General features: G+C 34.2%; 1 protein-coding gene and 1 long non-coding RNA gene across 3 annotated transcripts in view; both read right to left on the reverse strand.

Annotated features, from left to right (window-relative positions):
• Positions 1-14,911, reverse strand: part of LOC126879548 (sex-lethal homolog) — a 49,127-nt gene extending 34,216 nt beyond the window's left edge. The window contains exons 1-3 of one of the 2 annotated variants that reach the window (XM_050642698.1): positions 14,629-14,759; positions 6,678-6,985; positions 4,284-4,484 (exon numbers count right to left, since the gene is read on the reverse strand). In XM_050642698.1, the coding sequence (XP_050498655.1) occupies positions 4,284-4,484; positions 6,678-6,934 (458 nt within the window). In that variant the 5' untranslated portion in view covers positions 6,935-6,985; positions 14,629-14,759. Of the gene's footprint in view, positions 1-4,283; positions 4,485-6,677; positions 6,986-14,628 lie in introns of both variants that reach the window. The other variant, XM_050642699.1, reaches the window with a different exon arrangement.
• A 2,227-nt stretch (positions 14,912-17,138) lies between these two features.
• On the reverse strand, positions 17,139-19,659 carry LOC126879551 (uncharacterized). Its single transcript, XR_007696116.1, has 3 exons — positions 19,357-19,659; positions 19,104-19,298; positions 17,139-17,319 (listed from the first exon to the last, which is right to left on the reverse strand). It is a non-coding gene; the product is annotated as an uncharacterized LOC126879551 (long non-coding RNA).

Here is a 19,659-nt window from a genome sequence, read left to right on the forward strand (position 1 = left end):
TACAATTCGCAGATGATATATGCATATATGTAGACCAATTGGAAATAGAACAAGGCAGTAGAAAAATAAATACAGTATTTAAACATCTACAAGAAGACCTAGATCAAATAGCATTAAACATATCAACAAAAAAAACACAAGCTTGTATATTCTCCCGAAAACGAAACATTCCAGAAGTAGTGGAGTTGCAAAATGTCTCGTTTAAAGTTCAACCTAAAGTTAAATATTTGGGTATTATACTGGATAGGAAAATGATTTGGAAAGATCATATTGAGTATATCGTAGCAAGAGCTGACAAAGGGTACAATGCGTTACGAGCAGTAAACTATACAACCTGGGGAGCAGATCCCAACATAGCATTACTAATGTATAGGTCATATATAAGGTCAATATTAGATTACGGATGTTACTTTTACAATCAAGCCGCCAAAACCCATCTTCAAAAAATAGACATCCTTTCAAATAAATGTCTCAGATTATGTATAGGAGCTTTGATGAGTACTCCAATATCAAACCTAAGCGTAGAATGTAATGAACCACCGTTATGGTTAAGAAGGAAAATTCTGTGTGAAAAATTTATAACTAAAATGATAACTAAAGAAAGCATAATATGTAACAACTGCCACAAACTTTGTATAAATGACCTAACCACAGAATACTGGAGGAAAAAGACAACATTACTACTTGCTGAAAGTTACAATAGATTAAGACAATTTAAAAATAAACTACATACATCAACTCTGCCATCTATGTTTCAGATAAATCTAAACAATATACCAAACATACAACCAACCTACATGAGAGATTACTCGAAATTTCCAGTGTACTTAAGGAATGCCATGTTTAATGTGGATATAGAAACTTTATTTCCGGGACATTACCAAATTTATACCGATGCCTCAAAAATGAATTCGAGGGTGGCCGCTGCCGTGTGGGACCCTAGGACAAGGTATAAAGAGGGTATACGACTTAATGAAAATTTTACAACATTTTCAGCAGAACTTATTGCAATACTGAGAGCATTGCAGTATATAAGCAGTATAAACAATAATGAAGAGAAATTCCTAATCCTTACAGACAGCAAAAGTGCTTTACTTAAACTGGAAAGTTTGAAGGACATATCAAACTACATATATATTGATATTATTAAGGCATATATCGCACTTAAGGATAAGGGCAAACAAATATCATTTTGTTGGGTAAAAGCCCACTCTAATCTTAAACACAATGAAATAGTAGATACTTTAGCTAAGAAGGCTACCGAACAAGAAATTGAAAGTGAATATAAATTAACATTAAATGATATTTACGCTAATATTACTAGCAATAAAACCAAAACCTGGCAACAATGGTATAACAACTCAACAAAAGGGCTATTCTATAAAAACATACAATTAAATATTCCAGCTAAATCCTGGTTTAATCATTATCACGGCGAAAAAATCGTTGTTTCATATATATGCAGACTTAGATTTGGACACTGTCTAATTCCAGAACACAAATTAAAAATAGGTCTTAGTGATAGTAATCTTTGTGAGTGTGGTGAGTTAGGATCTGCAGAACACATGATACTAAACTGTAGACTAAAGATAATCGAAATAAATCATTTCATGAATCAAGTATATAGAGAAACCAATATTACAAGACCTTTTAATCTAATAACAATATTATCTAGTTTAGACGAACGTGTATATGAGATCCTAATTAAACACATACTTAGTATAAAATTAAAATTGTAAACTATAATACCTGTGTTTATCCCATTTGTCTACCTACCTTTCCGTGGTCTAGTCTTGTGTGTGTGCATTGCTCTGAAAGACCCCTGAGCAGAAGTACTCCTTGTTGACATTCCTTATAATACAATTAAAAAAAAAACAAACAAAAATAATAATAAAAAAAAAAGAAAAAAAAAAGAAAGAAAAAAAAAGAAAGAAAAAAAATATATATAAAAATAAAAAAAAAAAAATAAAAAAAAAAAAAAAAAAAAAGAAAATAATAATAAAAAAAAAACATAATAAAGAATAATATTGAATAATACTAGAATATATTTATGATATAGATATATGTATATAAATGAAATATTGTATGATTGTAGCTAAAGATTAAATTATCCATTTATTGTTATAGAATCTAGGTATATCTTTAAAATACAAAATCTTATTGTAATAGTAATATGTGAGATAAATATCTGTAGAGCAAAAATAAGTTCGGCTAATGGATTAAGTCCACAGTCAGGAAATTCGATGACACACACACACACATAATACAGATAGTCTAATAAATCCATTGGAAAGGGAAGAAGAAGAAAATAATGAAATATAAACATCTATGTATCCATCCATTTAACTGTATTTTTATTAAGGTATTTTTATAATAAAACAGCGGTTTTAGTAAAAAACAGCGTTTAACCAAGAGCGTTTACTTTTGGTAAAGTTATGGGAGGCAATGGAGAATATAAAAATATAAATATAGAAATCATAAAAATAATAAAAAATTTTATAACAACACAACCACGAGAATTACACAAGGAAACAAACTCACCGAAGGATTTCTGACAAATAAAGGGCTCAAACAAGGATGCTGAATCTCTACAACACTTTTTAATGTTTTTCAAATATATCTGGAACAAGCTCTTAAAAATTGGAAACGGAAATGCAAGAACATGGGACTCCCACTAAATGACCATACACTATATACTGGAGCAAAAGATGGAACACTGGACGGAACCATTAAAGAACGAAATACTCAGGGCAGGAAAGCAATTACGCTCCTAAACTCACTACTCTGGGACAAGCAGATAAACAACCAAAACAAGAAAAAGGTCTATAACGCCGTAGCGAAAAGCATTATAACATACAGCTGCGAAGTATGGCCTATGAAGGAAAAATCAAAACGAATGTTAGTGGTCACCGAAATGGATTTCTGGAGAAGAACTGCAGGAAGATCAAGAAGAGAACATGTCACCAATGAACGGATACGAGAAATAATGAAGGTCACAATAAATGACGAAATCAACGAAATACAACTACGATGGTTTGGTCACGTACAAAGAATGCATGAAGACAGAATCCCAAAACAAGTACAAAACCCGAAACTACAAGGTAGAAGAAGAAGAGGTAGACCGAGGAAAAGTTGGCATGCAGGAATAAACAAAGCCATGGAGGTCTGCAAGTAGATAAGTGTGCGGACAGAGAGGAATGGCGAACGGGTATCGGAAGACAGAGAACGTTGTAAATTGATAATATAATAAAAAAAATTTATAATACAAAATCAAAGAATTCGCAGTCAAACCAACTGCAATTTATATTACATACCTTGAAGACCATTAACATTCAGAAATTTACTTTGGTGAATCCAATAACTTCCAAGTTTAGAGGTTTAACTGATTGTATAACGAACATTCCAGAAGTTGACGTAAAAAGTAGGTATCCTAGGCACCAGGTACTCTGGAGATAATTTTCAATGTCATCTTCTTTGTCAGCGAGCCCAGGTACTCCGGAGATCACTTCATGTTCGTTTTCAGAGCCCCAAAAACCTCTAAGTAATGATTTTTGACTAATTTTTTAATGAATTTGCCGAAAACTCCACAAGACGAGGTAAACAGTAGATACCCTGGTCATCAGGTACTCCAGAGATCACGTCCAACGTCATATTTATTTTCAGCTACCCGAAAAGGCCACAAGTAACAAAATTGAACTAATGTCCGCCGATAATAATTGACGAGTTCTGAATTTTTTTTATTGTCTGTTTGAGATGCACTTTAAGAATGCATTTTTTGTATGCAGTTTCTCAATATCATCTCATGGCTAGGGGACACAAAGTTTCCTGGCGCATTCACGAATCGAATGCAAAAAGAATTATTAAGATCCGTCTTGTCGTTTTTTTTTTTCGGAGGTAATGCCGATTTTAGCGCTTTATTGCTTCGCCTATTTGTGAGATTGCAAAGATAAACCCACTTGCAAGTTTTTTGGTCCTCTGAGAAAAATCCCATTGTGCACAAACTTTGCCTTGACAAGTGCACAAATTTCTGTCTGTTGATGTAGTACTCCCCAATGCAATCTTATCATTCGTCTCCTCTCTTCCACTCTTAAATGTTGTGAGAGTGGGTTAATAGAGTTCAATGACTAACAATTGACAGTGATTTAACATCGTCCAATGAAGATGTTGTATTTAAGGAAAAAAAAAGAATAACAAAATACAATATTTGAACAAAAAGAAAAAACCTTATGCATGGAAAAGAATAGCTTATCTATTGCTAGAGCAGCTACTACTATAATACTAACCTTACAAAAGCAATTCCTCTTGCTTTTCCAGTAATTTTATCTTTTACCAGTGTTCTTTGTACAATTTGGCCAAATTTACTAAATATGTTATCTAATTCTTGTTCAGTAGTAATATTTTTTGGAATATTTGTAATGTAAAGATTTGAATCTTTCGTGCCTTTTCCTGGTGGGCGTGAGTAGGCGACTTTTAACCTCTTGTCCCTAATAGATTAAAATATGTTAGGTCAGTGTAATACTACACTACATTGTTTTAAGACAGTAAATATTACGTTTACAATTAGATTTTCACAACAATATATGAAAGTATGAGCAGAATTTTACATATGTTTGCGTATAGAATGTCAATAGCGACGTCAGATGTATTCAAGAAGAGTAAAATGGGACCTCGAGATATACTTAGAATTAGAATACTATGACCTATGGTTCATACATAGATCTTAATACCCAACTAGATAGACTCTAGCAAACATCGTCAAAAAATAGGATCGAGCACTGGATGAGGCTTGTATTGGAAGTCAGAAACCACTACAGTTCAATAAAATATTGTTCAGAGTAAAGACCTTGTGGGTGAACTGTGCTAACAAGTACACCAACAAATGGACTGTGGATGTGGTAAGGCTATGGGAGGCATGGGGGAGAAAGCAGATTTGACTATTCAATTCAATTCAATCATAGAGAATCAAAACTTAGACATTAAGAATGGTTATTTAAAAGTCGAAAAATTCTAGTATTTTGATCGACAAGGTCTCTTACAAAGCATTGTGACCTGGTTATTTAAAGGTATATTACATATTTATAAAGGCATCCTTCAGGAGCATCAAAGGCCTCAGTAACTGGACTCAAGAGTTCTGCATGAGAAACTCCAGCACAGTAAGAAAGCTTACTGTTGCTATGAGATAGTTTCCTAAAAGGGATGAAGTACTTCGGAAATAGGCACTAATTAGTTCAGAACAGAAAGACATCCCTATTGGATGCGTCAGTCAAGGGACACCTGCATACAATGTGGCTGTACAATATAGACTGTAGCATAGTACCATATCTTGCATGACTGTGAGGAACTAGATCTCAAGTGGCAAACACTTTTTGGAGACCACCAATTGACTCCAAAAACATTTGGTACTAACTCACTGGGCCTGCTCAAGCTGATACAAGGCTCCAGAATTCTGGAATGGGTATCATGAATAAAATGAGGATGTACAATAAGTCAATTGGAAGAAATACCAAAGTTGTGTCTGATTTAAATTCCTGTAAGGTGGAAAATTTTGTATATTAAGAGTACAAAAATCAACACAACTACCAGTTTCAAACATGCATAAATGGGAAGAGCTTGTAGAGTTTTTAAAACTTACATAGAAGTAAAAGCTTCGATTTGTATCATGGTATAAAATTTATTAAAAGTGAAAAAGTCATCCAATTGGAATAAAAAACATCAGAATGTTTTCGATCTAATCAGATCATCATCAGTGACATTCTGTGTAGTAATTGATATTTAGCTCACTAGTTGTAATTAAGACATCAATATTACATGGTTTTTGATTAAAATTTAAATTTAACAGAGCAATACAGCTTCCCTGCTTGAACAAACAAAAGTAGTACTTATCAGTTTGACTGACACAGACCATAATTTGTTAACATAGACCTAGTGTCACTTTACAAATTTAACTTTTAATAAAAAACCATGTAATATTGAAGTCTTAATGCCACTAATGATGACCTGATTAGACCGAAAACGTTCTGATGTTTTTTATTTTGGATGACTTTTTAAAAGATTTAATAAATTTTATACCATCATACAAATTCAAGTTTTTACTTCCATATCAGTTTTATAACTATGTTATACAGCCAGCCACGGACTTTCCCTTAAGTGTGTAGGCGCCAAATTTGCTTGCAATTCTTTTTAAGTGCATTAATTTTTTTCGAATCCTGAGAATTAGTTTTTTAATTAATTAATTTTTTTCGAAATAATTTTTTTTTTAGAAAAATTTAATTGCAGAATAAAAAATTCCATTATTACCGAGGGCTAAAAGTCCCTGAAAACGTCTATAATATTTATTTGAATAAATTAGAGGGGTGAAAAAAAAAGAGAAAATTGAGTTTAATTTTCAATTTCAAATAGGTATCTTATTCAAAAGAAACCTTTTGTTTATTTTATGGGATTTTCAGCACTCAGTAATAATGTAATTTTTCAATCTGCATTTAAATTTTTCAAAAATTCAAAAATAGTTTTTTCAGGATTAAAAAAAAATGAATGCATTTAAAAAGCATTGCAAGCAAATTTTTTGCCTATGCTCTTAATTTGAATATATTTTTACTCTTGATGTAAAAGTAATGTTTGTGAATAAGTATTTAGGTACACAGAAATTTATATGATAAAAATGATAGAAATATAATTACATCATAGTATATCCATTTAGAGTTTTAATTGCTTTTGCTGCTTCTTCTTCAGTGGCATATTTAACAAAACCAAATCCCAAACTAAAACCAGTCTTAAAATCTTTCATAATTTTAACATCTTCCGGTTTTCCAATAGTTGAAAATATTTGGGACAGTTCACCTTCAGTGGCATATGGTGGTATGTAATTAATAATTAATTTGGTTTTATCTATGGAACCATCATTAGTATCTCCAGCTCCATTGTTGGCATCCATCATAATATTTTCATTCAAATTGTTGGAAGTTGTCTCCTAGCTGTTGTTTCTGGCCTGCAAAATGTTTTTAATACTATAATTTTATCACAAGTTGCACAAAAACTTAATACTGCTGATGAAATGATAACAAATTAAATAAGTAACTGTATGTCATATTAGGGATTATAGGCAGTGGTCTGAAATTGTTTTTCCCTGAAGTTTCGTCTGTAACTGCGGCAAACATTATAAAAGGTGATGCATGAACAGACATACACCTCATATGCATGGCTTAGTAGGAAAACCTTATAACTCTTTTTACAGGAGAGCTTTTAACCCTTTGGACTCGTATATATTTTCTATTGTGATGACACTCTACTCGGATTATTATTTTATCTTTGTATCTGCCTACTCGGAATTTTTTTAAAATGCGTTAAAATTGCGAAGTAGATACACTTATAGTCCAAGAACTGGGAGCGGATTTTGCTCATGATAAGTAATATGGACAAACTATACGGAGATAGTTGAAGTTGTGTACATGACTTTCACCTACGGGTGGAAACCAGAGTGGGGGACGAGGGTAGTTATAAGGGGTCAAAGTCATGATAAAGATAGTGCACCAACATTTGGGAATAAGTAGGTCATGACGTAATTAAGCAAAATCTCCAGGGGCAGAACGCTGCGAGGGGACAAAGAGATGGCAGGCGGGGGTAGGTATATATAGCATTCTAACTTTTTTGGTGACGTTTGTGATCGAGGTAGTGCACAAAAATTTGGGAATAAGTAGATCATGACGTTACTAAGCAAAATCTCTAGGGGCAGATAGCTGGGTGGGGGACAAAGGGGTTGTGAGCAGGGGTGAATATAACAATTATAAGGGGTTTCTTGTGACGTTTGTGATCGAGGTAGTGCACCAAGATTTGGTAATAAGTAGATCATGACTTATCTATGCAAAATCTCCAGGGGCGGACACCAGAGTAGGGGATGAGGTCAGTTATAAGGGGTCAAAATCGCGGTTTTTATTTTTTTTTGTGACGCTCATGATCGAGATAGTGAATCAAAATTTGGGAATAAGTAGATCATGATGGAACTAAGCAAAATCTCCAGGGGCTGAAGGCTGCGTGGGGGACAAAGGGGTGGTGGGCGGAGGTGAATATAACAATTATACGGGTTTTTGTGACTTTCGTGATCAAGGTAGTGCACCAAAATTTGGGAATAAGTAGATCATGACTTAACTAAGCAAAATCTCCAGGGGTGGACTGCTGAGTGGGAGACAAAGGGGTGGTAGGCAGGGGTAAATATAAAAATTCTAAGGTTTCTTTGTGACGTTCGTGATCATGACATAACTATGCAAAATCTTCAGGGGCAAAACACTGCGTGTGGGATAAAGGGTTAGAGGGCGGGGGTAAATATAAAAATTCTAAGGTTTTTTGTTACGTTTGTGTTCGAGATAATGCACAAAAATTTGGGAATAAGTAGATCATGACATAACTAAGCAAAATCTCCAGGGGCGGAACGCTGTGTAGGGGTCAAAGGGGTGGTGGAAAGGAGTGAATACAAAAATTACAAGGACGAACGTCACAAAAAACCCCTTGTAATTTTTATATTCACCCCACCCCTTTATCCACCACAAAGTATTCCGCCCCTGGAGATATTGCAGACCGACAGACAGGCGGTTTACGGATGTGGATATTTCAATGTTTTCACATTTTTCAAAATTTGGTGAAAACACAATTTCCAAATGTTTATTTTGTTTTATACTAATTGTATTTACTTAACAATTTTAGCGCATTTAAAAAAAAATCCCATATAAAAAGAAATGGGGTATCTGCACCAACGGCAATGGGCGTATCAGGCAGGGAAATCAGGTGAAGCCGCCCTGCACAATCTAGTGTCGGAACTCGAAAGGAGTCTGCATCAGAAAGAAGTCGCCCTTGCTGCATTTTTAGATATAGAAGGTGCATTTGATAATACCTCAATCGAGTCTATACAAAGCGCACTGGTGAGGAAGAAAATCAACAACACAACATGCAAGTGGATTATTCAGATGCTTCAGAGCAGAATAATATCCACAGATACGCATGAAGATACCATAAATCTGAGGGCAACTAAGGGATGCCCTCAAGGCGGTGTATTGTCACCGTCATTATGGAACATAGTTGTCGATGATCTGATTCATGGGCTAAGCGCCCAAGGAATCTGGGTCCAGGGTTTCGCAGATGATATCGTGATAGTAACTAGGGGAAAATTTCCCAGCACTGTTGCGTATCAGATGCGATATGCCCTTCACTACATAGAGAACTGGTGTCTGAAAGAGAACCTCTCCATGAACCCTTCTAAAACTAAACTGGTAGCCTTTACAAATAAGAGGAAGCTTACTGGACTGAGTGAGCTGAAATTATTTGGAGAGGTACTGGAAAGAACCAATGAGGTTAAGTATCTAGGGGTAACCCTGGATTCGAAACTCAATTGGAATACTCATATTACCAATATAACCAATAGGGCTAAGCGACTCTTCTGGAACTGCAGACGAGTTGTAGGTAAAACCTGGGGATTGAAACCAAAGGTGATATGTTGGTTGTACACATCAGTGATACGACCGACAGTTACTTATGGGTCAGTACTCTGGTGGAGAAAGACGGCTTTGCAATCTTGTGTGACCACTCTCACCACCCTACAAAGACAAGCGCTTCTAAATATAACAGGAGCCTTGAATAGTACAGGAACGGCTTCATTAGAGGCTATCACAGGTCTCCCTCCGCTGGAATTGTATATTTCGGCGGTAGCCTTTATGACCATCCTGAGGCTCAAAGCAAACAATACTTGGAGGCCGAATTATGTATTGAATAGCCACACATACATTACTGGGACTATACTTGAGGAATACATCTTTATGATGAACTTAGATATGATGACACCAGAACTAATCTTCACTGAGAAGATTAACACAATTATACCATCTAGAGAACAAAAAGTCCCAAACATTAATGGAGACTTAATATGGTTCACTGATGGATCTAAAACTGCCCATGGTACTGGATCAGGAGTCTTTGGGCAAACATGTAACTATAATAAATCTTACAGCCTAGGTCAACATACAACGGTGTTCCAGGCTGAAGTTTTTGCTTTGGTGGCCTGCATTGATGAAATAATTGATGAGGACCCTAAAGCTAAGAGAATCAACATTTACACAGATAGCCAATCGGCTATTCTGGCTGTAAAGAACCCTCTCACCAAATCAAAACTGGTGAGAAACTGCAAAGATCTCCTCAATAACCTGGCAAAAGACAACAAAGTGTCTTTAATATGGGTGCCGGGTCATGAAGGGGTGCATGGGAACGAACGAGCAGATATGTTAGCGAAACAAGGCTCGAGAAAAACTTTTGAAGGCCCAGAACCTTTCTGTGGCATCACTAAAGATGCTATGAAAAACGAGGTTCAGAAATGGCTGATAAAGAATCATCAAAATAAATGGAGAACCACTCAAGGGCAAATCCAGACTAAAAAAATAATCAAGAATATTGATAAAAAACTCTCGAACAGTTTGATGAACCTCAATAAACGAGAGATCAAAACGGTCACTGAAATGGTGACTGGACATTGTCGTTTAAGAAATCACCTATACAAACTAGGTAAGGTGAATGAACCATGGTGCAGAAAGTGCGAAATGGAAGAAGAAACTGCCATACACATACTATGCTATTGCAGTGTGCTAGGTGATGTAAGGCAGAACTTCACTGGTCAAATGAGGTTTGAACCAGAAGAGATCTTAAAACTACCAATAAGAAAACTGTTGGCCTTCGTTGAGGCCACAGGACTTATTAAAGTTTAAGGAGAAGAACAGGGTTTGGAACAAAGGTCTTATGACCAAGTGCCAGAGACTAACGAGTCTCACCTGAGTTAAGAAGAAGAAGAGAAGAAGGGGTCAAAGTCATGATAAAGATAGTGCACCAACATTTGGGAATAAGTAGGTCATGACGTAATTAAGCAAAATCTCCAGGGGCAGAACGCTGCGAGGGGACAAAGAGATGGCAGGCGGGGGTATATACAGGGTGTCCCGAAAAGAATGGTCATAAATTATACCACACATTCTGGTGTCAAAAATAGTTCGATTGAACCTAACTTACCTTAGTGCAAATATGATCATAAAAAAAGTTACAGCCCTTTGAAGTTACAAAATGAAAATCGATTTTTTTCAATATATCGAAAACTATTAGAGATTTTTTATTGAAAATGGACATGTCTCATTCTTATGGCAGGAACATCTTAAAATAAAATTATAGTAAAATTTGTCCACCCCATAAAAATTTTATGGGGGCTTTGTTCCCTTAAACCCCCCCAAACTTTTGTGTACGTTTCAATTAATTCATTATTGTGGTACCATTAGTTAAACAAAACATTTTGAAAACTTTTTTGCCTCTTAATATTTTTTCGATAAGCCAGTTTTTATCGAGATGCAGCTTCTTTTTTAATATATTTACATAAAAATTTTATGGGGGGTTTGTTCCTTTAAACCCCTCAAATGTATGTGTACGTTCCAATTAAATTATTATTGTGGTACCATTAGTTAAACACAGTGATTTTAAAACTTTTTTGTGTCTTAGTCTTTTTTTGATAGTCACCTTTTATCGAGTTGTGGCTTCTTTTTCAAAATACACCTAAAAATGTAAATTATAAATAAATTTTCTGATTATTAACAGGTCTCTATAATCGTACTTAACTATATACAAATATGTGGTGGATTCGAAAATTATTCAAAATATCTCGATAAACACTGGCTTATCGAAAAAGTACTAAGAGGCAAAAAAGTTTTAAAAATATTGTTTTTAACTAATGGTGCCACAATAATGAATTAATTGGAACGTACACAAAAGTTTGGGGGGGTTTAAGGTAACAAAACCCCCATAAAATTTTTATGGAGTGCACAAATTTCATTTTAATTTTTTTTTATAATGTTGCTGCCATATGAATGTCACATGTCCATTTAGAATAAAAAATCTCTAAGAGTTTTCGATATATGAAAAAAAATCGATTTTCATTTTGTAACTTCAAAGGGCTGTAACTTTTTTTGTGTGCACTATTGTATATAGGTAAGTGAGGTTCAATCAACCTATTTTTGACCCCAGAATCTGTGGTATAATTTATGACCAATATTTTCGGGACACCCTGTATAGCATTCTAACTTTTTTGGTGACATTTGTGATCGAGGTAGTGCACAAAAATTTGGGAATAAGTAGATCATGACGTTACTAAGCAAAATCTCTAGGGGCAGATAGCTGGGTGGGGGACAAAGGGGTTGTGAGCAGGGGTGAATATAACAATTATAAGGGGTTTCTTGTGACGTTTGTGATCGAGGTAGTGCACCAAGATTTGGTAATAAGTAGATCATGACTTATCTATGCAAAATCTCCAGGGGCGGACACCAGAGTAGGGGATGAGGTCAGTTATAAGGGGTCAAAATCGCGGTTTTTATTTTTTTTTGTGACGCTCATGATCGAGATAGTGAACCAAAATTTGGGAATAAGTAGATCATGATGGAACTAAGCAAAATCTCCAGGGGCTGAAGGCTGCGTGGGGGACAAAGGGGTGGTGGGCGGAGGTGAATATAACAATTATACGGGTTTTTGTGACTTTCGTGATCAAGGTAGTGCACCAAAATTTGGGAATAAGTAGATCATGACTTAACTAAGCAAAATCTCCAGGGGTGGACTGCTGAGTGGGAGACAAAGGGGTGGTAGGCAGGGGTAAATATAAAAATTCTAAGGTTTCTTTGTGACGTTCGTGATCATGACATAACTATGCAAAATCTTCAGGGGCAAAACACTGCGTGTGGGATAAAGGGTTAGAGGGCGGGGGTAAATATAAAAATTCTAAGGTTTTGTGTTACGTTTGTGTTCGAGATAATGCACAAAAATTTGGGAATAAGTAGATCATGACATAACTAAGCAAAATCTCCAGGGGCGGAACGCTGTGTAGGGGTCAAAGGGGTGGTGGAAAGGAGTGAATACAAAAATTACAAGGACGAACGTCACAAAAAACCCCTTGTAATTTTTATATTCACCCCTGCCCACTACCCCTTTATCCACCACAAAGTATTCCGCCCCTGGAGATATTGCAGACCGATAGACAGGCGGTTTACGGACGTGGATATTTCAATGTTTTCACATTTTTCAAAATTTGGTGAAAACACAATTTCCAAATGTTTATTTTGTTTTATACTAATTGTATTTACTTAACAATTTTAGCGCATTTAAAAAAAATCCCATATAAAAAGAAATTCCGAGTAGAAAGATACAAAGATAAAATATTAATCCGAGTAGAGTGTAATCACAATATACAGGAGTGCAAAGAGTTAGGGGATGACAGACAGAAAAACCCGCTGTAAGTAATTATAAAACATGGTATGCCGCCTATACGGCGACCTGCGAGTGCAAAGGTAAAATGCATCTTGCCGTCACTACGGCGATATACGAGTGCAAAGGGGGGTTAAACTGAATTTCTGCATACTCTCTAATCTAAAAATAAAAACTATCTTTACATATTTTGGATTCTGAGCACCTTTAGATCAAAACTGGCAAGCAGCTTACTTTGGACATGACTGAAATCAGCTGGATCAATTTTTCTTAAAAAGAATCCCATACGGGAATGGCTTAGTATGAAAACCTCATATTTCATTTTACAGACAATTTTACAGGAGAGACTTTTCTGCATACTCTAACCCTAACCTAACATATATGTGAAAAATTTATGTGTAATTAACTAAATGTTCTCGAAATCAAAAATATGTAAAGATAGTTTTTATATGTAGGTTAGGGTATGCAGAAATTCAGTTTAAAATCATGTAATATTACATTATTACAATAAAAGTGAAGTTTTTATTAAACTAAGCAAGGTAACCTATAATAGCTGGCACTCTAAATTGTTTCCCAAATTCTAAATTTAACGTTATTAATCATTGCATTTCTGATATACATATTTTATTTATTTATTTAGCGTATGGCTCTATCACAGTTTTTGTATAAAAATAAAGATTACAATACATTAAAAAATAATAATAATTAATTTTTATAAACAAAAATTTAGTTGATAAATATATTGAATCAATTCATTGGTCGCCATTAAAAAATTGGACCAATTATGATATACATATGAGTGTGTTTGATTAACTTACAAAAAATAGTAAGAGATAATGTCTTCCTGTTATACAACTTATGTGGCTTTGGGATTATAACAGGGTACTCTACTATCTCTAGGACCTACGGTATACAAGCAAGGTAACAGGATCCGTGCTTTGCTTCAACAGGCTATATTATTAACCCTGGTTTTACTCAAGGTATTAATTTTATTCAGGCTGAGTCGACCTGGGGCCACTAGACATTTTTAAAAAGGTGTAGATGTTCTCTCCAGTGCTGGGATTCAATCCCCGACCTCCTGCCTGGAAATCAGTCATCCTACCACCCCAGCTATCCAGTCCAAATACTAAAGACACTATGCCACCAAATACTAAGACACTGTGCTATGAATTATGTAAATATTTAGCACATGTATAAAACATGTTATAAATAGGTACGGGGATTTGGGAGTAATTTAATTATTAGCCTCAGGTCAACACAGCCTGAATAAAATGAGTACTTTGTTTAAACCAAGGGTATAAAGTGAGACTATGCATGTAACTATTCTGCAATTTATTTTTCAGAATGCAAATATCAAAATTGACATACCTTTTTATAAAATCAAACTAACAAACTAAAACAAACTGGATAAAAACCAAAAACCCAAATCGAATAATCTTCAACTTTAAAATCAAAAGATTGAATTGACACTTGACACACAACACAGGTGACAAGTGACAAATGCCAATAAAAATACTTCTTCTTCTTCCTCTTTTTGTTGGCGTACATACTTTTACATCCGCCGGTACATTGCCACAGTATTCCTGTGGTATTGCATGTAAATTATACATCATTAATTGCAGCTCTTGTTGCTCTAAAGGCTGTATGATGCATTTTCTTGTATCATTTTTAATATCGTTTCTGATATGTCAAAAAAAATGCATAGTGTCATACCACAAGAATCTACAGGGTCGAGCAAGTCTTGTAAATTTCACGATTGCGAGCCACGTTTCACGCAACCGTGTTTGCGTACTTGTGTTTCGAGTTGCGTGGTCGTGCGGAGTTATATTTACCAATTCGCGCAATCGTACTTGAGACGCTGTGTCGGGTGAGGTGTTTGAAAATTTGTGTAACTTGATCCTGATCGCTTGATTCTGTGGTGTGAAGGTGGTTAAACTTTTGTTTTATTTTTTTTTGTTTTGTTTGTTTTTGTTGTTGCGAATATATCGCAGAAAGTTTTTAGATGAAGTAATTGTATGATGAAGATAACACAGAAAATACAAGAAGGCAGCATACTTTGCAAAACAATTGTTACAATTTGAAATCAACAATTTGTTAAGTTGTTGTCTTGCAGGTAAAAAAAGTGACTTTTTAAAAAAATTATATCTTGGAAACTAAAAATTATTTTTATTTATAATTGAAACATGTAAAAGTATAGTACTCTCAAAAAAATTTCAGCCAAAAATATTCATTTTTGTAGAGTTGACTGCAATTTTTCCACAACAGCCCTTTTTTGCAGTGAGCAGCATAACAAGTCCAGTCTCATCTGAAATCAAAGTTTCTTGTAGTTTATACCTGTGGCTAGTGAATGAACAAAGGATTTTTTATTAGATGAGGTCATTTTTGTTTTATAAAAAAAAACTACTTTAAAAATGAGAAAAATTGGGGTCAAAAATGTGTTTAAACTTATGTAAAATCTTCAAATTTAATTTTTTTTAATTCCTTCGTTCATATTCTAGCCAGAGGTATAAACTACAAGAAACTTTTTGATTTCAGATGAGACTAGTTATGCTGCCAACGCAAAAAAACTTAAACTCTACAAAAATGAATATTTTTGGCTGAAACTTTTTTTGAGACTACCTTAAGTACTATACTTTTACATGTTCCAATTATAAATAAAAATAAATTTTAGTTTTCGAGATATAATTTTTTTAAAAAGTCACTTTTTTTACCCACAAGACCTATGTAACCCCTTAAAAAAATGTTTGGAAGAATATGTTTGATGGCCAAGATGCATACATATATTTAGAAGGAAAGTTCCTGATTTCTGTAGTATAATACATAATACCGAAGAGGAAGTAGCCCTAAGCGCCGGACTCCACTTGCGATTTGTAGTTGTGAAGATTGAACACATTCTTTCAAATAGAAGTCAATCCATGATTATTTAGTCACAAATGGATTGACTTGTATTTGAAACAATGTGTTCAATCTTCCTGATTACAAATCGCAAGTGGAGTGCGGCGGTAATAACACCAAAATATTCCATATAGGTCCATAGAAGGTACACAGACATTGAAAAATTCCTGGAATATCCCCGAAAACATGTTCCCTGAACATCCCAGGAAAATCCTGTGTCAGCATTTTAAACATTACCTGAATGTCTTATTGGAACATTCCATGAATGTCCACGAATGTTCTCTGGACATTCAAAATATATTTTGTAGACATTCCCTGGATATACCAGAAATACAGTGATGAGCGCTCTAATAACCGGCAAAATAGCACAAAAGATGTATTAAGTAGTGAGATAAAAAGACATGAAACTAGTTGAGCTGGGAAATTTAGCGATATTAACTTACCTATACATTTAGATTGTATTGATTGTGTACCACCTTCAGACGTATCAGACGAGTTTGGAAACTACCACTGTCACAGTGACAGTTTTAGTTGACATACTCCTCCGATATGTGTAAAGGTGGGATCAATATAACGTAAATTTAAAGGTTAATTTCGCTAAATTTCCCAGCTCGACTAGTTTCATTTCTTTTTATCTCACAACTAAATATGTTGCCCATATTTTGCCGGTTATTAGGGCACTTATCACTGTACATCCTTGCTGATGTGACAATACCTCCTATCTGTTTTTTCATGAGTTTTGTATGAGAGATGGAAAAACATGTTTTAAGGTCACCTCCTGTGTTCATATGTAAGTTTTGACTTGTTTTGTAGTTCATAGATAGTTTAATTTACTACAAAACAAGTCAAAAAATATCATATGAAAACAGGAGGTGACCCTAAGACAAGTTTTTAGTCTCTCTTACAAAACTCATGAAAAAACAAATAGGATGTATTATTACATCACTGACGATATGTGGCCATACCAAATAATACATCCTTGATAAATATAAACATTTTTATTGAACAAAATCTTTTCATACATTTTTTAATGCAATTTACTGATATTCCTAAATATTTCAAAAAAATGTGTCACATTTGCTTTGTAAACCTTTCTTTTGCCTTTCGTAGCCACATATTCCGTTTCCTTCCTGGTTTTTTGTAGACCACTTCTCTCAGCTGATTCTAAAAAAAATGAAATAAATGGTAATTTTTCTATCCTTTACAATTAACAATCAGAAGAAATATTATTTACAGATAATGATATGCATAATAATAATAGGTTTGTTCTAGCATCAGTTTGAAACCATCAGCGAATAGTGGACCAGCGCGAGTAGAGGGGATCACACTGGTGACTGTATTATGTTCTTTTACTGACCAACTGTTTGCTGATGGTTTTTGACTAGTTTGACTGTTTGCTAGAACAAACCTAATAATAATAAATATTTTGTATTTTGACAATGACATCTGATGTGGAAGTCAAAACATTAATAAAATTATTTTTTCAAGTTAACTTTCACATGCGCGTCTTAAAATTGTACTTTTAATACTTATATCATAAATAACTATTAAAACTATCTAAGAGGAAACAGTATCGATCAACAGGTAGCGAAAATGTGTTCCAAGATTGTGGCTGTAATTTTGAATATTTTTCAAGATATTTGGCACACATATTCGTAATATAATAAAGAATGGCGGTACAGAGCCCAATTTGAAAAATATATTATTATGTGGAAATTACTCTGTAATTAAATACAATATAAAAAAACGAGCTTGTACCGCCATTAAGAAGAACAAAAAAATACACTTTCTTCAAATACAACTTTTTTATCCGATTTTGTGTTATTTTGGAACTACTAAAATTTTTTATTTCATTAGTAGTTCCAAAATTACACAAAATCTAGGCATCGGAAAAAAAAGTTTATTTGAAGAAAGTGTATTTTTTTGTTCTTCTTAATGGCGGTACAGGCTCGTTTTTTAAATATTGTATAATTACAGAGTAATTTCCACATATTAATATATTTTTCAAATTGGGCTCTGTACCGCCATTCTTTATTATTTTACGAATACGTGTGCCAAATGCCTCGAAAAAATATTCAAAATTACAGTGACAATCTTGGACCACGTTTTGGCTACCTGTTTATCGCTACTGTATTACCTTAAAACATTGTAATTTGCTAAACCAGTATATTTTACTCTACTACTACTCTACTAGCTACCTCATTTTCCACTGTTTCTAAAGACTTGTTTACATGGGTAGAGTTTTGAGGAGAGTAGAGTAGCGGTAGTACTCTACCAAAAATGGCTTGATACCATTCACATGAGGAGAGTACAAGTATATTACTGATGCTAGTATAGTGAAACCGATTTTTGTATTTTTAAACACTCTTGATTATAAGTGCACCTTAAATTCTTAATTTTTTGCTTAAGCTCGTTTACTCCAAAGCCCCCTTTGCCATTCTTTCGACGATTTCATCCTCCGCAGCTTGCTGCAAACTTTTATTTCTGTAGTATACACTACCTAAATTCCATAAACACTGGTATTCGCCGTATTATAGCTCTACAAGTTTTAAAGTTTCATCTTCGGTGAACTTCATTTTCACTATTTACACAAAACACAATTCCAGCCAGAATGACAGCGCCCCCATGTACTCTCCTACCTACTCTATTCTGCCATAATTGAGCGTGTTCCATGGGTAGAGTGTGCAGCCGAGTAGACATTTTGGCAGTAGTGGTGGTCATAGAGTAGTTACTTTGCCATAGGTTGCTAGTCACTCTACTTTAACTCCAACTATACACTCTACCAGCTATTCTACTGTGCTGAGCATTTTTACAGGTAGAGTTACTCTACTCTATCAAGTACTTGCATCATTACTCTACCTGTGTAAACAAGTCTTAAATCTACTGAATGAAAATCTACTTAATCTTAATCTACTCTTAATGAAAAATGTCTAAAATCATTTACCCACCTAGTATTATTGTAGAATTTAAGACAGTCCAGTGCCTTATAAATAATTTCAATATGAATATTTTTTCCTTTAATTCTCCTTTGATACCACTCCATTTTAGATTTTGGGGAACTTATTTCATTGTGTTTATAGCCCATATTTATTGAAGGAACCCAATCTGGAGATTGTTATTATCGATTAAGTCGGCTGGTTTTCCTATAAGATTAAAATGTTAATATCTTCAAAAATCGTTACTGTTGTAATTGTAACTTACCAGATATAAAATGATTACAGCAGACAGGACAGGAAAATTTTCATTTCGCTAGTAAAACCTGTACATTGTATTGCATTTAACCATTGTTGTCTCTCAGATACCTTATTTAGTTCAGTTTAAAAGTGAACTTTATCACAATTACTTTGCATTTCACACTTCAAAACACAACACCAATGAAGCATAATTATCTTTCTAAATTAATACTTCCAGAGAAAATGTTAAATTAATCTTTGTACAACACAAAATTACAAAGAAATACAACTAAAATTATCTAAAACTCATTAAGAACAGATAGAATAAGAT

The sequence above is a fragment of the Diabrotica virgifera genome, chromosome 2, assembly GCF_917563875.1.
Source record: "Diabrotica virgifera virgifera chromosome 2, PGI_DIABVI_V3a".
Lineage (NCBI taxonomy): Eukaryota > Metazoa > Arthropoda > Insecta > Coleoptera > Chrysomelidae > Diabrotica > Diabrotica virgifera.